Raw genomic sequence first — 15146 nt, forward strand, 5'->3', positions numbered from 1 at the left:
GACAATCGGTTCCCTAGAGTGATTTGGAGAGTTCATTTTCGCGTGTGGTACTGAATATTCAAAGAGGCTGACAAAGGATATACCGCAACATTTCTGCTACGGTCGCTGGTGCCGGCATATGGCTGCAATTCTGTGTAAGAGCAGTGGATATTTGTAGTTATTGTACAGAAGACATACTTTAGGTTTGAATATTTTTTCAAATGCTGCTGCGGCGTTTTCTCAGTGTGGGTTGTGCTGTTTTAAGTGTTCACCGGGTGAGCGCTGTCGGGACAGACCTGCAGAGCTAGAGTGTCCTGAGTGTGCGCAACGGAAAATCGGTCTGCTTAACGGAGTAAGCTAGTTCTTTCAAATGTGAGGTTGCATTGCATTTTAATGAGTGGATATGTATTTCCGTTATGTGAAAATACGGTGTGAAGCCTGCATTTAACCTAGACGCAGGCAGAAGAAAAATGTCAGTGAATAGATTTCGAATCAAGAGGGAGTGCGGCACCAACCGGGGACGGTAGCCGGAGGGGAGGGGCTGCAGTGTGGAGGAGAGGACTTGCAAGAGTCGGTCGAGAGACAGTGTGCTTTGCTGCGGAAGGATTGCTGAATTCTGTTTTTTTTCTCCCCTGATTACTTCCCTTGTGTAGAAAAATATCTGTCACTGCGCACGACGTGAAAAGTATCTGTCTCTGGTTTTAAAGGACATAAAAGCGTCGCAAATTAATTCACATCATAATATCACATGTTTGTTAACCGTCAAATCAGTCTACTTCCTGCATGATTTATAAACTGCTCTTTAGAGTTCATTAATGCTGATTCCAGAAGATGTGCCTCGTTTAGGTGTTTTCTCCATAAAGCGACGTTTAAAAGTTGCAGTTGGTGTCTTTAATCTGAAGTATCTGAGATGAACACAGTGCTGATGCCGGTGTAAACAGCTGATCAGTTGTTGAGAACAGGTGACAGGGAAAACCTTGTGAAATGCAACGACGGAGACCACTGTTGGCCATTGAGAACTTTAAAAAAACGAGAACTGTATTAAGTGACATTGATTAATTATCGAAGACCGTGAACCGGACTCCGGTGTGTGTGTGTGTGTGCGTGTGTGTGTGCGCGCGCGCGCGTGCGCCTATTGGGGGGGGGGGCGTGCATGTAATGCCGCAGCGAGAGGCCCGCAGCTCCCGAATCACCACTGAGTAACGCCGGTTCTTGTCTTCAGGCGAGGATGCTATGACCGGGGACACAGACAAGTATCTGCGGCCGCAAGACCTGAAGGAGCTTGGTGACGATTCACTTCCGCAGGAGGGCTATATGGGATTCAGTGTAGGAGCTCGATCTGTAAGGTACGACTTTTCATTGGCTCAGGTTTTCTCATTCAAACTTTATGCTAACAGGGAATAGCCTACGATAACTCACAGAGAATGTACCGCAGTGGATGAGATTATGTGATAGCCACCAAATATTTGCAATAAATGGTTATGTGGCACTGGCTCTCAACAGGTCTGAGACTAATACAGTGAAGAGATTGTTTTTCACTCAATGTGCTATTAATACTCTAAGCATCCGTAAAACAGAGATTGCATAATTTGCTTATATATAGCCTGGGACATTGGTGTCACTCTGCAAGTCACCTGACAGGTTTTCTCCGTCACTGCTGTTTATCATCAGTTTATCATAACATGACTGTGGAGAGATATACGCCTGTAAGAGATTAGTGTGCTAAGGAGAGCAAATATGCTAACATACAAACCTAGCACTCTATCAGCTGGGTATTGTGTCCTGTCCCCTTATTGTCTGTGTTTTATGCCTCTGGTGACAGTACATGAGAACAGCAGATGCATGACTGGATTAAAACTGTGACATCATCAGGAAGTGGACATGTAGTGAATACTGAAAAAGGACCAATTGAGATTTTGGTGTTTCACTGATTGGGTCTGAAAACCCAATGTTTAGAAGCATGCTGTTTGTTTGTTGCAGGTGTGTGTGGGAAGGGAGATGTGTTCATATCAATGTGTGTGTTTGTTTGTATATGTGTGTGTGCTCTTGTTGAATGAGGAGTGACAGCATGGTGTTATTAGGCCCATGGTGTGTTGTTTTACTGTTGACATATCTACCTGCTGTGACAAAGGCAGGTCTCTGAGCGGAGTCATCGAAGCTCAGAGTGCTTACTCTCTCCACTGCAGTAACAACTCTTAGAAACACTGAGAGGAATTCTCCTTTTAAGGCTTTTATTTATGGACAAACTAATTTAATCTGCAAATTTGACTAGTGGGTGAAAAAAGATCCAATTCGAGTTGTTGCTATGCGTCCAGTATTTGTCAAATTTGACAGTTGTATGAGACAGTATGGCTAGCTCTTCTTATCTGTGTTGAAGATAAGGTTTGCCTACATTCAAGGATGACATTGAATATTCAAATAATGCACACATTGGTCTCACTGACACTACCTCAAGTGCTTCACTTTTAAATATACAGCATTCTTGCTACTAGCCAAGGTAAGACACACCGGTAGCTTTTTTCCCTTTACAGCTTAAATTAAATGTGAATATGATACTGTGTTTGCAGTTGGTCACCAGTTTTGTTTTTGAGATGTTGAATTCAAGTTAAATATGTGACTGTTGAAATTTTGCCAGGTTACAGTTAGTCAGTGGGATATTGATTGTGATGAATCATTATTGTACTGTGCTGAGCCTTGGAGCTTTCTCCTAACATTTCTGTTAATGACATCAGTCTAGCATTGTGTGTGCTCTTGGACGGGGCTGTTGTATTCTCTAAATTGATTCTGACAAACTTAGTACATCTTTACAAACAGTCTCTGTCTGTTAATACGTGCACACAAACTGTAAGTAGAATGAGAAAGGCACACACACATACACATGCGCGCACACATTTAGAGTAACAGACTACAAGCACAAACTTTGGACTGCATAGTGAAATATCAAACAAATTCTCTCCTAACACATTCATCTGTATTTATGTGTAAGATTTGAACAAAGAATTCACAGAATTGTAATAATTTATAGTAATTCTGACAGAAATGAGGAGATGTAGAATTAGACCAATGTCTAAATTCAATCCCTCTCATAGTTTTAGTTGGAAAGAGGCTACTTCCAAATACTTGTTTTCAAACGTTGCATATGGAAAATAAAAACACAGACACAGATATGCACACGCAGGCACATACACATACATGCACATGCACACGCGCACAAACACACACACACACACACACACACACAGAGTCCCAGTCCTGTTCAGGAGCAGAACACATGTTAAGGCAATGCCTGAGAACCATTCTCTCTAAGCTCATTGCTTCTGTCGTCTTCCAGTGCTTTGCTTTTTCACTCTTCCTTTTTTCCCTCACTCCCTCTCTTTCTCTCCGTCTCTGTAGCCCCAGAATCAGGTAAGAGCGCTCGCTATCCACTTACATCGTTTGTCACTTCTAGAGCGGCCCCTTTCCTTCTGAACTACAACTCCCATTATGCATCACTTCATTACTCCATTGTGTGACATACTACATCATTTCCACTGCAGAGCCACACTCATTTCTGTCACACGGTCACATAATGTTTTCATTCTTCATATGAGCCTATTGTAGCAACACTGTAATGTTGTGGTGAACTGTGGACCCTTTAGAAGGAGTTTTGGTTTGAGGAAAGGAAGGCAATCGCTATATGTTTGTGAAGCGTTAACAGTTTTTTTTTTAGTTTTGTTTTGTGTCGTGGTAGATTAACCCCTGTTCAGTTAAATGTGGCATGGGTTGCTTTGTCCTTTTTGTTGTTGTAATTGTTGATTTTTTTGTTTGTTTGAATTTTCAGTTTTTAATAAGATGTCTTTTATGTAACTTCCAGGGAATGTGCACATGGTTTTCATCAAGAATCAATCAAACAACCATAAATACACCAGTCAGGTTATGAAGCCAATTAGGTCCTTGAGCATCATAAAATTTAATGTGTTGTAAATATGAAAGCATTTGTTATATATTAACATAAAAGTGTTCACAAACATTGTATGTTCATTAACACAGTTATATATTATCAAACATTGTGTGTCTTTTCACACAGTTCTATCTTTATGAGTTGATAGTGTACACAGTGAATGTGTGCACATATGAAAACTTGAGGACAGAAAAGTGGTGCAAATAGCATACCTCACACTGTTAGATGTGAAAGTGAAAAATGGTTACAGCTCTGTCAAACACACACACACACACACACTGACACATGTGTATGTTACACACAGAGACATATAAGTGCATGCGCACACATATAACCTTGGAACGGAAACTGACAGGTGTGTGATAGAGGCACTTCAGGTACTGTGGGGAGAGAAATACAAATATTCACTCTTCACAAGATCACACTTGTCATACAATCTAGGCTCTGTTCATAGAGAGACAGTAAGAGGCAGAGGGAGAGAGAAAAAGAGGGAGAGGAAAGTGGTGAAGGAGGTGTAATGGTGCCAGAGAGAGAGGAGGAGCAGTTTGAACAGTGCTGCTTTACAGAGACCTTTAGCAGATTGAAAAATAAGAATGATAACAGAAAGAGAGATGTTGTGTGAAGACAAGAATAAGGACAGAACAAAGGATATGGGGTTTGCTCAAGTGCAGGGGAAATTGTTAAAGTTGTTGCTTAAGTATAACCAAACTGAACTGATTGGAAGGAGAGACAGGAGAATGAAATAGAGAGATAGACAGAGAGAGAGAGAGAGAGGGGGGCAGAATGGTGAGAAAGGAAAACCACTGCTTCTGCCCATTCATCTGTAGCGTTCAATAAAAGCATAGAGCACTGCACAACACACACACACAGACACACACACACACACACACTGCTCGGCTCTGATGGCTCAGTAGGTGTATTGTACAGTGCAGTACCCACTCAGTCCTGCTGACTGCTGCAGAATTCTCTCTCCACCACACACCAGCCCAGAGTGAATCAAGGGAAAAGCCAGGGGTGTGTGTGTGTGTGTGTGTGTGTGTGTGTGAGAGTGAGAAAGAAAAGCTCAAAAGAGAGACCTGCACTCAGTCTGCAGGCTTCAGAGACAAAACACTGAAGCTGCAAATACACTCTTATGGTGCAAAGAATTTAGGAATTATATCCAAGTGACGCTTTTGTGGAATAGATATTCCAAGAATACTGTGACAGGTTACCACAGATTCACCTCTTCTTCCGGATTATTCTTTGCTCATTTTAAACTACTCTTAGAGTGGGTGTTTTAAAATCTAATCTAATTCATTGTTAAATACTTCAATCTGTTAATCTACTTGTGCATAGATCTCAGAACCCTCAAAAGAATATAACTCAGCAAAGTGTAGTTCACCTGCCCTTGAATAGCCTTTAGATCATCTCTAGAAACATTACACACTAAAATAACTCTCATACCTCTCCACCTCTCTTCTCCTCTCTTTTTGCATCCTAGGCCTCTTTCCCCTTTCTTCTTTCCTCCATCAGTCTGCTCTAGTTCTGAGCAGAGCTGTCCCAACTTCCCTTTTCCCTGGAGGTTACATGCAGTAATGTGTATATTTTTGTTTTGTGTTTGTTTGTCCATGTCTTTTGTGTGTATGTGCGTGTCCTTCGCTACGTTGTGTGATAACCCTTACACACTCCAGCCTGCGCTCCTTCAGTTCGGACAGGTCAAACACACTGAACCGGAGTTCATTTGCAAGAGACAGCATGATGATTGAGGAGATCCTGGCACCCACCAAAGACACGGTACGATTCCGTGACCCACCTTTCTTTCACACTGTCTTTCTGTTTCTCTCTCTCTTTCTCTCTTTTCTGTCTTTCTGTTGATTCAAGATTCAAGAATTTATTTGTCACATGCTTAGTTGTAGAAGTACAGCGGCAGTGAAATGAATTTCAACAACTCCAACAACTGTGCAAGCTGTAGTGCAAACGTAAAGCTATAATAAAATTACGTAAAGAAAAGAAATATAAAACCAAAGCTACATACAGGGAAGTAACAGAGAATAAGTAAAATAATAAATATAATCTGTATCTCAGTAAACACCCCTCTCCCTCCTTAATGTTAACTTGCCTGTGAGTTTCTACCAGACAAAGTTTAGATCATCAAATTGTACTTTTTATGTGACTCATATTTGACTCTCATATATTCACTTCAAATAAAACTTACAGTTGAAACAGTTTAAACGTGGCCCTAGTATGTATGTGTGAGTGTGTGTAAAAAATCATATAATATGTAGGTGTTTTCAGATTTTCTTTCTGGTTTCTGCACTGAAAAGCCTCTTTTGATTGTTAGTTATTGTTGTGCTGGTGGCAGATATGCCTGGAAAAGAGGCTCTTATAATGCCAGGCTTTGGTAGGGCTCTGTACAGGTGGAGGCAGGGCCCTGAGGGAAACAGAGAGGACTATGTTTACACAGGAACATGTTTGGGTGGAGGGGAGAGGCAGAACAGACATCACAGCCAGGTGCTCTGTAAACAATCCCCTTATCAGCACAAGCAACACGTTCGGACCTCTTTTTTTTTCGTTTTTTTTTTTTTTTTTCATTGCCTCACAGTTCTGTTGGACAGCAGAGTATGTGCTCTCTTTAATACCTCATGTTCAACAAGCTCCTGCTTTGCAGTTTCTCTACAGCACAAAAAGATTATTAAAACGAATCAGAGATACAATTTTCAGACATGGTTAGGCTAATCTGACCATTCATAGTAAGTTTAGTTGTAAGTAGCCTTGTCAGCAATTCAACAACCAAGAAAGTAATCGAACAGTGGGCATACATATAAACAGTCTTTTTCTTTCTTCCCGTCAGTACTAGTGTGGCGTATTTTTATGTGCAGTGTAGTAATGTCTGCTGTGTTTTTGAATGACGTTTGCCTGAGTTGATACTATGTGACGAGTCAGGTGAGGTTAACTGTCTTCGAATGAAAGAGGTGTTCGTCGAAATAAGAGTTTAAGTGGGTCACAGAGAAGTCTCTACTAATGAGAATACACAGAAAATTTAAACCCAGATACTAATCTATGGGAGATGGTCCCTTGGCTGTCGATTTAACACCCTTCTGAAATAGTTTTACACTACTTACTATTTCAAGTTAAGTAAAAGTTTTTATATGTTTTCCTCCCCTGCTGTGAAAAGCTCCAGAGTGTCTATAAAGACATCTCTTACATGGCTGACCCACCAACTAAGGTACAGCATGGCCATCCAGACTGTATAACACATCCCATCTAGTAGCATGTGAAAGCACTATTACGTTTCCCTCCTTGGTTCAGTGGTTACTGAGTTTTCATTTTTTTGTGTTTACAAATGATAAAAAGAAGCCCGCTGGAAATTTCATGTGACCCATCAGTGCTTGATTCAAGTTTGTTTAACCATTTTTTTCATACATACTTATTGCATGTATAAGACATTCTTTTAAGGCAGCTGCCTGTGTCAGTATCTTATAAGTTTAGGGGGTTTTTTTTCTTTGTTTTTTGTTTTTGTTTTTTTTTTTTTCATTGCAAAGATGTGCTACCTGGAAATGTATAAGAATGTAGAAACAGATATATCATGTGCTTCCAATGGGAATTGTGGACAATTCATAACATTCTTAGTCACCAACTATCTGCTTACCTTTACCCTTTCATGAAACCATATGACCTTGTGTGTATGTGTTTGTATATTCACAGCACTTGACAGTGACCCGAGACTACAACAATGAGTGTTTAAGGCGTTACAGCTGGACCCCAGACACAGTGGACCATTCTCACAACACTGTGTCCAGCCCTGTACACTCTGGGTAAGTACATTGGTACTCAGTGATTGGATAGCAGTATGGAGGGACAGAAGGTCATAATGTAAAAAAAGTCTCAAGCTGTAGTTGTCTTTCAGTTGCATTTGCTAGTTCCCTCATATTAGACTGATAGTTTCTTTTACTGAAGTGTTTTAAGATATCATTACTGCTCAGAGATTAATGGTAATAAAAAAAAAACAGCTGTTTCCCTCCATGGTTGCCATGGTTGTGACTCATTTGAATTGCATGTGTACAGTAAAGCTCATGCCTCAATTTGCCTGCAATGTGCAGTCTATCATTTACCGTTGGTCAGTTAAAAAGGCAAAACTTTTTTTTTTTTTTTTCAAAGCTACGTTTTTTTTTTTCCTTTGGTGTTATACCTGCCTGGGAACATGTGATGGATTGTGTCAGCATTGTCTATTGGCTTATATGTGAGCTTTGTAACCATGACAGTGGTAATGACTGTGCAATGATAATGAATGTCATTTTTTTTTCTTTTTGCCTCCTGCATTTTTTGTCCTCTTTTGTTTATGTTTTTCTTTCACAGCCTCTCTTCCCCGCTTCCTCAGTATGATTCCAGGTGAAAAAATGTGTCCAGTGATGTTCTCTCTTTCTCTCTCTCTCTTTCTCTTTCTTTCTCTCTCCACACTCTTTCTGGTACTCTTACTTTGTTTTTGACTCTTCCTTGTGACTCCTCATTCACACTGTTAAAGTGGTATCTGTGCTGTAAGGCTAGAGATACATTGGTAGCTGCATTTAAATTAAAAAACTATGCCCTTGCATTTATCAAACTACAGTAAGACCATGGGTTTACAGGGAGTTTTATTAAAGAAACATGTGAAACTTCACTTACACCTATATTATTGCCTACACCATGTCGGTCATGGAAAATCAGGCGTGATGGGAGAGCAGAAATGTCATCTTTAGACACTGTTATCACTGTGCAGTGTGTAAATACAGTTATGGTTATCTTAGAGATAGTGATGGTCTGGTTTTATCCCCTTACTCCAGCTTACTGAACCATCCCTCTCTTTGATGACCTTATCACTAATGCCAAGACCTACAGGTTTTAAATGCTTATGAATGGGATTCATGTGGGGAAAAATAACCTATGTAGCACTCCTAATTTAACTCACCAGGTTTTGTCATTGATTGTTAATGAAGTGTGCTTGATTTAGTTGATCATTTGTGAAGGTGGTATTTATCACTTTGTCAATCACAGATCACAGCTTCGAAATAATTGATCTTGGCAGTAGCATTGTTTGGATGTATTTTCAATGTAGGAACTGATTAAATAATGAAGTAGAAAAATTTTTCCTCCCCAGTATTACATTGTCAGGATGCAGTTTTATTTTGTTTCTGGTTTTCTTGTTTTGTTTTTTTTTTTCACTTTTATTGTAGTGATTGTTTTCTGGTACATAACTTTGGCCATAACATTCTTTGCCAAAGCTGAATGTGTGGGATACACGTACTGCCAGGTTTAAAAACTCGAAGCCCCATCACCTCTCTTTCTTGCTTTCTTTCTTTCTCTGGTCTCTAACAGTCTCTTTCTCTTTGGTGTGTTTTGGTTGTATGGTGATCACAGCATGAGAATCGTTCCTTCTCACTTGTTTGTGTTTTCTTGTGCCGTGGGTTGGCTTGTGTTCCACTCTTTTTTTGTTCTCTCGCTCCTTTTGCATCTCTCTGACCAATCTCTGGTTCTGTGCTGGCAGGTTCCTGGTCAGTTTCATGGTGGATGCTCGCGGTGGTTCCATGAGGGGAAGCAGACATGATGGGATGCGGATCATTATCCCTCCCAGGAAGTGTCAGGCACCTACACGGATCACCTGCCGACTGGCTAAGCGACATCGCCTAGCTTACCCTCCACCTATGGTGGAGGGTGAGGGTCTGGTCAGCAGACTGGTGGAGGTCGGGCCTGCTGGTGCCCAGTTTTTAGGGTAAGGGCTTCGTCCATTTTAGTTCAAATGCAAATGCTACATTTTTGCTCAGACGGTGTTTCTCTGTGGTCAAATTGGAGAACTTACTGGTTTCAGTCAAAATGTACTTGTGGTTCATGTATGTAGCTTTTGGTACAGTGTGAGACATTCTCTCTGCTCCACTGTGTTCCAGGCCTGTAATTGTGGAGATCCCTCATTTTGGCTCCATGAGAGGGAAGGAAAGAGAGTTGATTGTACTCAGGAGTGATAATGGGGACACGTGGAAAGAACATCACTATGACTGCCGAGCTGAAGATCTCACTGCACTTCTCAATGGCATGGATGAAGGTCAGTCTGTAGAGTCCATACAGAATAACAAAATCTGCATACACCTGAGCTAACAAACACACACTTGTTTCTTGAAATAATGCACAATAACCATAATTCTTCGTATGTTTTTCATAATGTTTATTTTGCTGAAATTCTAATTATTGATCTGTAATACTGCTGTAGCTGTGGGTGTTATGCTCAGGAAAATACAACATGGCCTCTGCACTGTGGCACGCAGATATTATTTGTTGAGAAATTGAGAATGAGAAAGTGACAGAGCTGTATGTCTGTAATTTGTTTGCATTTTTTCTTCTTTTGTTTATTAACAGAACTGGACAGTCCTGCTGAGCTGGAGAAGAAGCGGATCTGTCGTATCATCACCAGGGATTTCCCGCAATACTTTGCGGTAGTGTCACGGATCAAGCAGGAGAGTGATCACATGGGTCCAGAAGGCGGAGTTCTGTCCAGTGAGACCGTTCCCATGGTGCGGGCCTCCTTCCCTCAGGGAGCACTGACCAAGAAGATCCGGGTTGGATTGCAGGTACGGAATTTCACTTCAAAAACATCTCTCTGTTTGATTGATGAGACCAACACTTCATTCATTCTTACCATTTATCTAGGTCTGACTGGGATAGAGAATAGCATGGGGATGCTACCTCAAAAATGGAATTAAGCAAGTCCTTCCAGAATTTCTGACAGTGAATGGTTGTTAATTAACCCATGGATTTTATCTGAGAACCATGGATATAATCAAAGCCGTTTAATAAAATTAAAGCCAAAACCAATTTGTATCAAAAACAGGAGTGATGATGTGTCATTATTAGACATGCTTATGGATTTGCATGAAGTGATGCAGTTGGGTTTGACAAAAATGCTGTTATGGTATCAAAAGGAAGTACTGATGTTTGTTTGGTGTCAGACTGCAGTGATGTACCAAGACTCTCCTCCTATATTTCAACCCATCAGGCTCAGCCAGTCCCAGAGGAGATGGTTCGGACCATTATTGGTAATCGAGCCTCTTTCAGCCCCATTGTTACTGTTGAACCCCGAAGGAGGAAGTTTCACAAGCCCATTACCATGACGATCCCAGTGCCCCCTCGGTCAAAGGAAGCTGCTGCTAACGGTCGCAAGGGTGAATCCGCCCCCTGTCTCAGACTCCTCTGCAGTATCACAGGTGAGTGAGGAGGTCTGTTTTTTAAAGAGTGTGGCCCATGGCAGAGCATTTTGAAAATTCATTTTGTACTGTATGGTTATTATAGGTTTAAACACGTTATGAATATATGGATGTCAGCGTGACATCAGTCAGCTAAGAATAAGATCACCTCGGCCCCTTGAGTTCTGTTGTGGTAAAATGAAAGGTGGAGTTTTTTTCATGAGGGACCACATAATGACATGGTGATGTATTATTGGGTTATGAGAGAAGGAGATTTGATAGCATAAAGGAAAACAAGCATAGCTTCCCTGTAATTTTAGGAAGGTTAATAGCGTTTTGGACAAAAACTGACACTGAACGAAATGTCGAAGAAGAAAGTGTGTGTGTGTGTGAGAGAGAGAGAGAGAGTGCGTAACATATGTGACCTCTTTGTTTCTAGGTGGCACATCTCCAGCTCAGTGGGAGGACATTACAGGCACCACTCCACTGTCCTTTGTGACTGACTGTGTATCTTTCACAACAAACGTATCAGCCAGGTAAGACACACCCAAACACATACATTTACACATGCTCATTCTCTACTCACACAAAAAAAACATCTTTTATGCTCCCCCAGAGTAAACATGAAATGAAAAACATTGTTCAAATGCATGTGTATGTGAGACATGGCAAACAGCTGTCATTTTCTGTCTCTATTCCCAATTAAAGTCATGTGCAAATGTGGACGTTCTCTTCTAAAGAAATTTGATTATTTTAATCATGTGCCATGATGCGCTCGGCCTGCCAGACTCTCAGTGATTTCAGCCATCACTCTGATCTTCCAGCATTTGCTCAAACACAGGGCATCATAGGAGCTCCTTTGAAAGGATATTGGCAATAGAGGAGAAAGACTAATGGAAATATTCAGTCATTTAGGAGGCTTGAATAAACAAGACTGGCAGAATATTCCACTTTAAGTCTATTTTGATATGAGCAGAGTAATGGTTATAGCAGGTGTTTGTCCCTCTGTTCATTAGTTATCAATACTGACATTTTTGTTCTATTCTGCCACAAGAGATATGTAAAACCTTTTTTGTCGTAGATAGGTCATTTGCAAGTGGTCTCTCAAGAGTTTTCTTAGCGTCATCAGTTATCACATTGCACCTCCTCTCCTCTCCTCTCCTCTCCTCTCCTCACCCCTCCTTTTCTCTCCAGGTTTTGGTTGGCAGCTTGCCAGCAGATTCCTGAAACGGTGAGCTTGGCATCTCAGCTCTACCGAGAGCTGATCTGTGTGCCATATCTGGCCAAGTTTGTGGTGTTTGCTAAAATGAATGACCCTGTGGAGTCTCGCCTGCGTTGCTTCTGTATGACTGATGACAAAGTAGACAAAACCCTGGAGCAACAGGAGAACTTTGAGGAAGTGGCCAGGAGCAAGGACATTGAGGTGTGTTTCTGTGTCCCACCCACACAGACAAATATAAAATCGGAAGGGACACACACAGGAAATAATTTATTTTATCAATGATTGTGATGTTAACAAACAAATAATCTGTGATTGTTAAGGTAAATTACATTATACAGTTGCCTATTTAAAATGTGAATGTTGAATGTTTCCAGGCTTTGTGAATGGGTTTTCACCCAAATATTACACCACAGTCTTAAAACACAAAACAGTATTTGTTTACACAGTTGTTAAATTTAGAGGAAAATCCAACATGTTCCACATGGCTTAGAGGATTTAACGTCTCTTCCTTCTGCTTGCTGTGCATAAATCGTCTGTTAAATCAGTACAGATGTAGCCCAAGGACACAGTCTTCATATGTGTAATAATAAAAGAAAGACATTTTGTCACAGTTAGACAACTATACTGTTAATCTCACTGACAGGTCATTATTTCTGCTCACCTACACAAGTGCGGTATAGGCACGGCAAATGGATCAAAACAGAAAACATGAGAGTCTGTTATGGAATGGAAGATTGCAGTAATGTGGCTTTCAGTAGTCACTGCAGTCCAACAATCTGCTGTGAGGCCTAGCTTTTCAGGTGCAACAAACTGTGCCTTGACTTCTTATTTTGTGCAGCAAACTGTACCTTGAGTTCTTGTTTGGTGCAGCAAACTGTACCTTGAGTTCTGTTTCATAATGCCTTTGAATGCAGCACACCACAATAACTGGGGATGGTGATTTGTAGTCCGGCTCAGTGAATTTGATCAAGCTTTTAAAACCCTCACCTTCGACCGTATGGATTGACAACATGCCTTTTTCAATCATTTGGCGTAACTTTGTGTGACTGTCTCAGTAATATGCTTACTACATTCTCACTTGCCGGTTAACACTGCAAGTATGTTAGGTTGAGTGAGGCTATCATCGTTTGCTGCTTACTCTATGCCTGAATGCTTGTTTTACATGTGACACATCTTGGGGCTTGCATAGCTGTTGTTCTGTTTTCATGATGATAAATTATCAAATTGTGCTTAGACCATTTCTTCCTGCTTACACTCGAAATGGATGCCAGCACCTAGATTTAGATGCCCCAGCCAACACAGTCTCACTAAGTTGAAATGTGGAGCTCCATCTGGTGGACAGTTTAAGTCATTATGTTTTGTCCAAAGTAGGACTGCGACATTCACTGACCCCAAGTACAACAAATTGTTATACTCATTAAGCTGGAGTGATGTGACTGTGTAATGAGTTATAATCGATCACTGTTTGATCATTCCTAGAATACATGCAAAAATATTCAGGCATACACCCTGACTATACATACATGTTCTCAAACTACGCATAAAGATGAACCTGTGTCACATGCATAGAATCCCTGTTTTGACTGATATTCTTCTCTTGATTGACAGGTCCTTGAGGGAAAGCCCATTTATGTGGATTGTTATGGCAACCTTTCCCCACTGACCAAAAGTAGCCAGCAGCTCATATTTAATTTCTATGCCTTCAAGGAGAATCGACTCCCTTTCAATGTGAAGGTAACAGATATTTCAGTGTCAGCTTTGATTTTTATTTTGAATGAATTCCCACATTACATTACACTACTCTTCAGAGTGCCTATTTGGAGGCATGTGTAAAATGATTGACTGATTCATGTGGGCATGTGTGAAGACAAATGCTCACTTAAATGATATGTTACCTGCATGCTTGATTGGGGTGTAGACTGGAATGTGACCCCATTTTGAGCAGTAATGCTTTGGTATTAGTTTGGTATGTTTGATCTGCCTTACAGATCAGGGACGTGGGTCAAGAACCCTGTGGGCGTCTTTCGTTCCTAAAAGAGCCGAAGGCCACCAAAGGTCTTCCTCAGACAGCTATCTGCAATCTCAACATCACACTGCCAATTCACAGAAAGGTATGGCTGCTAAAAGAATTTTGATCTCACAGTTAACTCCAGCACAAAGACATCCGTGCAAATATATGTTCCTAGTGCATATTCAGTGGTCTTGTTCAAAAGATTTTCAGGCTAAAATCGCTGCAGTGCTTGTCCAAGCTGACATGCATAAATGTTGTACTCTCTCTGGCTGGCTTTAGCTGTGGCATTTTTGCATTTTCTTGATGTGCTGCTACCTTTTAATATATAAATGTGTTTCCCTTACCATCTACTTCCTCTTTTCCTAACTGTGCTACTACTGCTGCTCTCTCATTATCACCCCCCCTTCTGCAATGCATCATGGGGAATGTCAGGAAATGGAGTCGGATCCCGATGATGAGGTAAATACGTCTCTGTGCCACAGTATTCGGTGTAGGTTTTTTTTTTTGTGACCATCTGCTCTTTAGGCTTACAGCGCTAGTTTTTTACAGGCATTGCTGTGATGATGTTCTCCATTGTCATAACTGGCCATAGGCCTCTCCTGCTAGTTCATAAGCTTGAATATACAGTGGCTCTGTTTAATGCATGACCTGCTGTGTTTAGCTGTGGATTGAAAATGAAGGTGCTGTGTTCATTTTGTGGCTTAGTGGACACATTTTATACCACTCCATGTATGTTTTTTTTCCATGAATATTTTCTTCCCATGAGTGAGTGGTATTACATAGGACTAAGCTGTCCTATCACATTAA

General features: G+C 40.9%; 1 protein-coding gene across 1 annotated transcript in view; it reads left to right on the plus strand.

The window, feature by feature from the left end:
• Positions 1-15146, plus strand: part of LOC115822942 (ankyrin-3-like) — a 72803-nt gene that overhangs the window by 46018 nt on the left and 11639 nt on the right. The window contains exons 25-39 of the mRNA XM_030786908.1: positions 1202-1325; positions 3373-3384; positions 5590-5692; positions 7074-7124; positions 7604-7713; positions 8255-8287; positions 9420-9644; positions 9817-9971; positions 10283-10494; positions 10920-11127; positions 11546-11642; positions 12301-12529; positions 13937-14062; positions 14317-14439; positions 14772-14798. Coding sequence (XP_030642768.1) covers positions 1202-1325; positions 3373-3384; positions 5590-5692; positions 7074-7124; positions 7604-7713; positions 8255-8287; positions 9420-9644; positions 9817-9971; positions 10283-10494; positions 10920-11127; positions 11546-11642; positions 12301-12529; positions 13937-14062; positions 14317-14439; positions 14772-14798 — 1835 coding nt within the window. The remainder of the gene's footprint in view (positions 1-1201; positions 1326-3372; positions 3385-5589; positions 5693-7073; positions 7125-7603; positions 7714-8254; positions 8288-9419; positions 9645-9816; positions 9972-10282; positions 10495-10919; positions 11128-11545; positions 11643-12300; positions 12530-13936; positions 14063-14316; positions 14440-14771; positions 14799-15146) is intronic.

The sequence above is a fragment of the Chanos chanos genome, chromosome 10, assembly GCF_902362185.1.
Source record: "Chanos chanos chromosome 10, fChaCha1.1, whole genome shotgun sequence".
In the NCBI taxonomy this organism is placed as follows: domain Eukaryota; kingdom Metazoa; phylum Chordata; class Actinopteri; order Gonorynchiformes; family Chanidae; genus Chanos; species Chanos chanos.